This window comes from Alligator sinensis, unplaced genomic scaffold (assembly GCF_000455745.1).
Source record: "Alligator sinensis unplaced genomic scaffold, ASM45574v1 scaffold472_1, whole genome shotgun sequence".
NCBI lineage: Eukaryota > Metazoa > Chordata > Crocodylia > Alligatoridae > Alligator > Alligator sinensis.
Genome location: NW_005842518.1, coordinates 1,091,501 through 1,099,557, shown reverse-complemented (window position 1 = coordinate 1,099,557; position 8,057 = coordinate 1,091,501). Strand labels below are relative to the sequence as shown.

General features: G+C 45.8%; 1 protein-coding gene across 1 annotated transcript in view; it reads left to right on the top strand.

Annotated features, from left to right (window-relative positions):
- Positions 1 to 8,057, top strand: part of CC2D2B (coiled-coil and C2 domain containing 2B) — a 112,341-nt gene that overhangs the window by 3,206 nt on the left and 101,078 nt on the right. The window contains exons 2-4 of the mRNA XM_025213285.1: positions 4,045 to 4,114; positions 6,021 to 6,100; positions 6,185 to 6,280. Of these exons, the coding sequence (XP_025069070.1) occupies positions 4,045 to 4,114; positions 6,021 to 6,100; positions 6,185 to 6,280 (246 nt within the window). The remainder of the gene's footprint in view (positions 1 to 4,044; positions 4,115 to 6,020; positions 6,101 to 6,184; positions 6,281 to 8,057) is intronic.

Genomic DNA, 8,057 nt, shown 5'->3' with positions numbered 1-8,057 from the left:
GGGGGGGGGGGGGCGGGGGGGGGGGGGGGGGGGGCCAGCAATCCGGGGGGCTGAAGCGGGGGGCGGGGGTGGGGCACGTGGGCCCTGCAGGGGGAGGGTAGACCCTGCAGGGGCCATGTGGCCTCTATTGTGGGGGGGCTGTAGCCCTGTGGGGGGGGCATTCTGTGAGCTAAGGGGGGCTGCACCCTACAGGGGGCAGGGGACCTACTGCTCCTGAGCAGCTTTCCCCCATTACCCGCCCATGATCCACCCATACCTACCTACACATTCCACTGCCCCCCACATCCCTCCACATCCACTTCCACAACCTCTTCCCACCCCCCTTCTGCAAACACCACATTCTCCCAGCACACACCCTGCGTGCCCAGCTGCCAGACAGGATGAAACCTTGTGGCAGGAGCTGTGGCTGCAGGGACAGTTGTCCCCATATCCTGGTTAGTGAAGAGATCAGGGGGAGCTCTAACTGTTCTATGGTGAAAAAAACCCCCAAAAGCAAACAGCAAAACATAGGTATTTAGAATTAATTTTATTAGGATGATAAGAGACACTGGTAGGCTTCCAAATTACTTTAACACTGTAAATATATCAATAAAACATTGCCCAACTGATCACTGTCTCTCTGTCTGTTTCTCTCTTTCTCTCTGTATATAGTGGTCTTTTGTTTTAATTGTGGAGGAACATGGATTTCAGGGTATTTTACATAGTGACTATGGGATTTTTTTATCAGGGATTTTTCAGTTTTCAAATAGGGAACACCAGAATTCCTGCTAGGGAGGTGGCAGGACCCAGGCAGAGGAGCCTGCTCAGAGCTGGCACCTTGGACCCAGCTGGAGGTGGCTGACCTCCTGGCCAGTTGGGGCCAGGAGGACATGCTTTAACAGTTCAAAGTGGGCCACCACACTGGGAACATCTGGGCAATAGCTGCCTAGATGGCCAGGCAAGAGCACACATGGCAGTAGTGCTGCACAAAGGCCAACTCTGCAGCCACAGCCCACTGGCAGGGAACTCTCAGGGCTGCTTCAGTAGTCCAGCTGGCACAAGGGGGAGTGTCCCAGGTGCCAATTGGCTGGGCCCCAGAAGCTCCTGAGAGTGAGCAGCCCTGAGCTACTTGCCAGGGCAGCTTTTTGTACTGATGGGGCCAGAACAGGGCAACTTTTTATAAGTGCTGGCCCCAAGCTCTGGCTCCCCCTGGCTGTACATCTGGGAGGAGCCAGGCAGGGTTATTTTGCCCCAAGTAGCACAACTTGCACCACACCAAAGGGCAAGTCCGGGCACGTGCACTGAGGCAAAAAGCCCTGGCTCAAATTTCACCACTTCTATTTGAGCTGCTGCAAGCACACATGCCTGCATTTTTGGACATGCCTTAGAATATAAAACTAGAGGAGACCATTAGACTAAGGGAAACATATCTGACTTCTATATGTTACAGGCTTTTTAATTTCAATTTGTTACCCTGTATAGTAAACGGTATAACTTTAGTTTGACCAAAATATATTTTTGAGAAATACACCTGGTAGTTGCTTGAAAACTCCAAGAAATGGAGAATCCACCACTTCTCTATCAGTATGCATACTAATAGGTAATCATACTCACCTTATTTTTAATTTGAATTTGTCTGGCTTCAGCTTCTAGCCACTTGTTTTTATTTCTATTTTGTCTGCTGGAGTGAAGAGCCCTTTAGTATCTAGTGTGTTCTTGCAAAGTACACAGGGTAATAATATCTGTTTAATCTTTTTAATTAGCTAAATAGATTGAGTTCCCCAAGTCTCTCAAAGCAAGATTTTTTTTGTGGTATTTTAATCTATACAACCAAAGATAGCTGGTACGCATACTATAAAAGTTAAATCTGTGTTCAGATTTTGTTCAATGTGTGTACCATTGAGAAGACATTGGAAACAGTGGATCTTCTGAGCACTTATTTGGGGCTTGAGACAATTGGTCAGTTTCTTAGCTGCAGTAGCTTAGTATTGAGTAGAGCCCAGTGCAGTGCTCTCTTCCATTATTACAGTCACACTGTTACCAGTTGAAATTGCAAGAGAAAGATACAGTATAGGAACATTTATGTGTTATTACTTAACACCTGATCTGAAATGAGTCCCATCTCAAGTATTTAATCAGTTCCCTGTGAAATTAATAAATGCTTTTGCCTTTCATGAGAGTAAAATCGGCCATAAGAACTTTATGTAAAATTGCTTGCTGGACCTAAATATTTGTAAAGTCCTCTGTTTCTAATCAGTGACCTTCTATACATATTGATGTCAGTTTTAATATGTTTTTTTTTAACTTTTTAAACACTACATTAAAATAAAAGATTAACTCACCAAAACATACTTTTACTTATATTTAAGATAGTTAGAAACTAATAGAACTAAGAAAAATACATTTAAGGTTGAGCTTTAGTAAATACTGAATTCTTTTTCTCAATAGATACATTTCAAGCAGTGTAGTAAGGGCATGATTTCTGCCTGTGACCGCCGGGTCTCGAGTAGCCCGTCCCATGCTACTTTGGCTTGTGCACAGAGTGGTGTTCTACCTGTACCCTCCCCGACAAACGCCGTGCAGGTGTTCCCTCCGCAGGTAGCTTTCCCCTATCTCTCCTGCCACAACTTAAATGTTCCCTAGTGGTGGGGAAGGGGCTATCCCGGGTCCTCCATGGCACAGGGTCCTGATGGTCACTAGCGGGGCTCTGCCACCCCTACACCCCGTCCTCACACCACCTCAATGAGTTGGTCCGATTTTTGCAGCCCTGTACCTCTTCCTCTATTTCCGTAGAGCCTTGTGATTGGACGCCCCTGTTAGGATCCCGGCTTCCGCAGCCGATGGGCTTACTCCAACTTTTAGTTGTGGTAGTCGGCCTGACTCCCGGGCCTATACTATCCTAGGAGAAGCTCTGTCCAGACCTCAGCCCGGTGAGCCGTCTCATAAATTCCTCACTGCTTCTCCTCCTCCTCGATCCCTTTTCCACCTCTCAACCCCTTCACTCGGGGAAACTGAAAAGAAAAAAACCTTTCAACAGAGCCTTTCAACCTTTCAAAGAACAAAAAAAACCCCCCCTTCCCCAGGTCCCTTACCTCAGAGACCCTGGGTTCCAAGCTCCCTGCAACTTGGCTGGGAGCAAATCCCTACTCAGGTTTTCTTTCTCTTTTCTACTCCTTCTTTTAACTCTATAGTCTGGGCTACCTTGTTCCTCAGCCCCTGTGGTGTTCTTGTCTGGAGCCCGCTTTACTCTCCTGTAGGCGGTGGGATCTCCCTCTCACCTGAGATGGTCCCTTTCGTGCTGTGCTGTCTCTCTGGCTGCCTTTGTCATGGCTCGCTCCCCGAGCAAGGCTCTTCCTCTTCCCTCCGCCCCGCGCTACTCCCACCTGTGGAGGTAACTTCTGTGCAGCGTCTGCTGTTCCCCCTTCCCTTGGAGCTTCTGTCAGCAGACAGAGTCGCTTCCCTCTCGCCTCCGGCGTTATTATTCTGCTCCTGCCCTTTGAAGATATGGCGGGTGTCAGGAGCCTCCTTTGGCTCCTCATTCGCTGTTTCTTTCTCCTGGAGATAATCCTGGAAGAGACCTGGCGTCCCTGTACTCTCCAGGTCCTTCCTCTCTCCCCCTCTCCCTCGTTCATCGGCTTCCTTTATCTCCACTGTATGGGGCTTCCTCATGACGTCACTGGCCGGCCCCAGCTGAATAAAGGTACGGCTAATGAGCCATGTGGGCTTTTCCTTTGATTCCTGTTGCGTTGCGTCTCCTGTTGAAGGTAGGCAGATTTTCCTTATTTTTTCCTCCCTGTTTGTTTGTTTTTCTCTCCTAGGATGCTGCTTTACCCTGTTTTTTATTTTATTGTATCCTTTATCAATATTGGTTATGGAATATTGTTTATGGAAAAGTGAATACCTAATCCATTACACATTTGCTAGGAGGAAGTACTATGAAATATGTGGCAAATAGCGGGTCAAGTAGTTGCTGTAAAATGTAGGTTTAGAAAATAATTACACCTGATTTTGGCAGTTTATTTTAAAATGATTTAGACCTTTCCTTTGTTTACTTGTTTTGCACAGTTTGCTGAAAGGGATGAACATGTTCATAGATCACAAAGAGAAGAACTTGTATGTCAGAATCTACAGGAAGGTAGTTCAATTAAAATACTTGTTTTCACCCTTTATTGAAAACATTAATATTAGTGACATAAATGCTTCTGATTCACAGTAACTTTAGATTACAATTTGGCCACACGAGAAAATGTTTTACATATTTATTTTAATAAATGTAGGTCAAGTTTTTCCTTGTTGCTGCCTCTTAATCTAATTCTGCCACCAGACATCTAGTTATCAAGCTGTCTTATCCTCACACTAGTTGTTTATTTGAATATGAGGGAGTAGAAATTGTGATGACAAAGAAATATATATGTCCAGCTAAGCAAGTTTATTTTCCTGGAAGCCAGCTGGAGAAGTCATCACATGTTTCATAGCTGTCAATGACAGTCCATGTGCTAAGTCTAGGAAGCATCCAGGCTAGAAAACAGCTATTGAGTTTAATTTATTTGAGTTTAATTTATTTGAGTGCTCTCATCTAGACTTGTTTCAGATAAGAGAGATTTGAACAAACCATGTGATACTGAATGTATTACATGATATAGTTAAAGTTCAGGATCAAATTTTCAAATATGAATATTGATGACCTCCTGAGGTCCCTTCCAACCTTAATTTTCTATGATTCTATGATTCTGAGTTAGAGGACATACATTCTTGTTTCTTATGCCCCACACTAGCATTTATATAGAATATGTATGATCTTGATAACAAGCACTGACTTAAGGCTGTGCTAGCTTTTATTGTGTGTAATGTTAGAAGTTGGTTTAAAAATCTGATTTTGAGTGCGCGCGTTTCAGATGAACAGGATTAAAACTATGAATTTTAGTAAATTACTAATATTTTATTATAAAACCACTTGGTCATCACTCTTCTCATGAAAAGCTCATTCTGTTTGACAGTAAATGGACAGTGTACTGCAGAATAAAACTTAAGAGAAAAACTGATCAGATAGGGTTGCACCGATAGAGACTTTTGGGGCTGATATGATAGCTGATTTTTAAGGAGGCATTGGCCTGATACACAGCTCTTCAGCTTGAAGAGCTGTGTCCAGCTGGTTAAGTCTGGTATGGTGGAAAGGGAGGGAAGGAGTTGGGGGCGGGGGGGCAGGGCGGTGCAGATCAAGGCCCCTGCAGTGAGGGAATGGGGCTGAGGCTGGGACAGACGCAGCTGCTGACCAGCTGGGGTGGGGAAGAACATGGGGCAGAGCCGCAAGCAGCGGAGTTGAGGGGGTGGAGGTTGTCCCGTGGATCTGCATGGCGTGGGGCGGGCTGCAGCTGTGGGCTGGGGCCAGGGCTGGGGAAGGTGTGGGATAGAGGTGCAGCTTGTCAGGGAGGGGGGGGGGGCCGCCCCCTGCCACTGCATGTGGCTTGTCCAAGAGGGCATGCGGAGGGGCATGTGCCCATGGATCTGCCTGGCTGGGAGGAGCCTGACCCCAGCCTGCCCCACACAGATCTGGGGGCATATGCTCCTCCTCCCCCGTGCCCTCCTGGATGAGCTGCGCACGGTGGCGGGAGCTGCCCTCTCCTTCCCTCCCCTCCATTTCCGCACACCCCCCACCAAGCTGCTCCTCCATCCTGTGCCCACACCGGCCCCAGCTGGACAACCCTGGCAACCCCACACCCTCCCTCACCACAGGGGCCTTGATCTGCCCCCACACATCTGTCCCCTGTCCCCTTCCCTTTCCACCACGCAGACTTACCAGCTGCATGCAGCTCTCCATACTGCTGGCTCTGCTTCTCACTGCCTACGTGCAGCGCTGCAGCTGCATGCACGGACAGGCATTTATCAGACAAATCATTGGCTGCATCAGGCTGATTTCCAATACAGACAATTTTCTTTATATTGGTGCCGATCCAATATTGGGCCAATGTATCGGTGCACTTCTACTATCAGATATGAAAAACATGCTTTTGAATGTTAAAAATTTGCTGTTTTTGCATTAGATGTGGCTAATGTAGAAAATCAGAAGAGTATAACTGAAACATTGCGAGAGAGAGTAAGAAAGAAACTGAAAGCCGTCAAGGTAATAAATTATTTGGATCAAACTTGTAATTTATTGTTTAAATTGTATATGAAACCTAATATATTTCCATTTGTGTTGTGAAAGGCTGAAAATTTAGTCAGTTTAGAAGACTCCACTAGTATACCACACAGGGTAGAGTTCCTTGAAAAGAAGAAATTGGATACAAGATATGTAAAAGCTGTAAGTTAATTCAATTCTTGATTTTCCTCATTCTTCTAATTTTATTATTTTATTTAGAAAATAAGTATAATTGAATGTCTCTGTTTAGATTGTGCAAAAAGAAACACAGACTGATAAAACCTTCTCAGATACTAAAGTAGCATACAAAACTTTGGTGCAAGAATTCAGGTAAAGATATATTTTACAGATATGGTAAACAATAATGTTATAGTCATTTCAGTCTGAAGAAAGCATCACTGTTTAATGTGTGATAGAATCTCATTCACATGTACAATATTCCTTTTGTATTAATTCCTTGCTTAAGCCATTGCTGGCTAGTGAAAAAACAGCATTTTTTTAGTTAAATATGTACATAATACTTAAATTGACTACAATGGATATATCAAGTAAGTTAAATTGTTAACTTTTGCATTATTTGCCTTTTGTAATTTTACTATGCAACACAAATGTTACATTTTCAATTTATCACTGTTTTTGTTACTTATAAGGCTTAATTTTGCAGAGCAAAATGTTATGCATAATAGTTGAAATCCTGGCTCCTTGAAATCAGTGGCAAAATTCTTATAATTTCAATAGAGTCAAAGTTTGACTTAGAAAGTGGTGTATAACTTCATTTTGCTCATTCGTGTCTGAAGCTGACGTTAGCTAAGGTAACTGCCCACAGTAAGCATTACTACCAATTCTGACCACTAGGTAGAGGTGGAATCCGTTTGCATTGAACAAATGGCAACCCAGGGTGAAATAGACTAGAACTGCAGATATATGACCTGATTCAGTATGTCCAGAGGTGCCAACTTATCCTGCTCTGTGGGCCAGGTGAGGGTCACTAGGTTATTCTACAAGCTGGACCAGGACCAATATCCTGTGTTTCACCTGGTGCACTGGGTCCAGCCCAGATGCCTCACACAGCACATGCCAGCCCTGGGGCTTGCTGTGCACACAGCACTTGGGGCCAGCATGAGGCATGTAGAGCTCAGTGCATAGGATTGACCTAGTGCTGCAGGCAGCACAGGGAGTTGGTCCAGGACACAGCCTGCAACCTGTGCCCCAGACCACCTGTGTCATGTGCACTGCTAGATCCAGCCCACGCATCACAGGCGGCCCATTCCCCGTGCCAGCCCCATGTGCCATGTATGCAACAAGCCGTGGGGCCAACACATGCTGCATGTGGTCTGCAGGGCTGAACTGGCCACGTGCATTGCACATGGCATGAGGCCGGCATGGGCCATGCACTTTATGCGGAACCCCATTGGACTGGCTCTTCACAGTGGTTCTGGCATAGCTCAATTCCAACCAGTCCTGGAGCCAGCATGTGCAACTTGGACCCACCCCCTATGCTACATGCAGGGTGTATGGTGTGGTGTCCAACCTGGGCACAATATGTGGTGCACAGGGCCAGGCTCAGAGTGTGGGGTCAGTCCAATGACCCACAAGACAGATCACATGGTTCCACACGCCAGATGCAGCCTACAGACAATTTGCTTTACACCTGTGAGTTGGTCTGTAAGGTGCATCTATTCCCTGCTTTCTATCTGACTTCAGGCTAACATAGCTAACTACCTCTCTCTATTAGGCAGTGAAAATAGGAAAGTATTCGATTCAGATTTGGCCGATTCGGAGGACATTGATTCAATTAGGAGATTTGGATACCTGCCCTGAATCGATTCGGCAAAATCAGCTTCAGAAGATTTGGCACTGATTCAGAGAGGTTCGGTGATTTCGATTGGCCGGGGAGAGGCAGGCACAGCTAGGTGGCTCCTCTGGCTGGGCCTGCCTC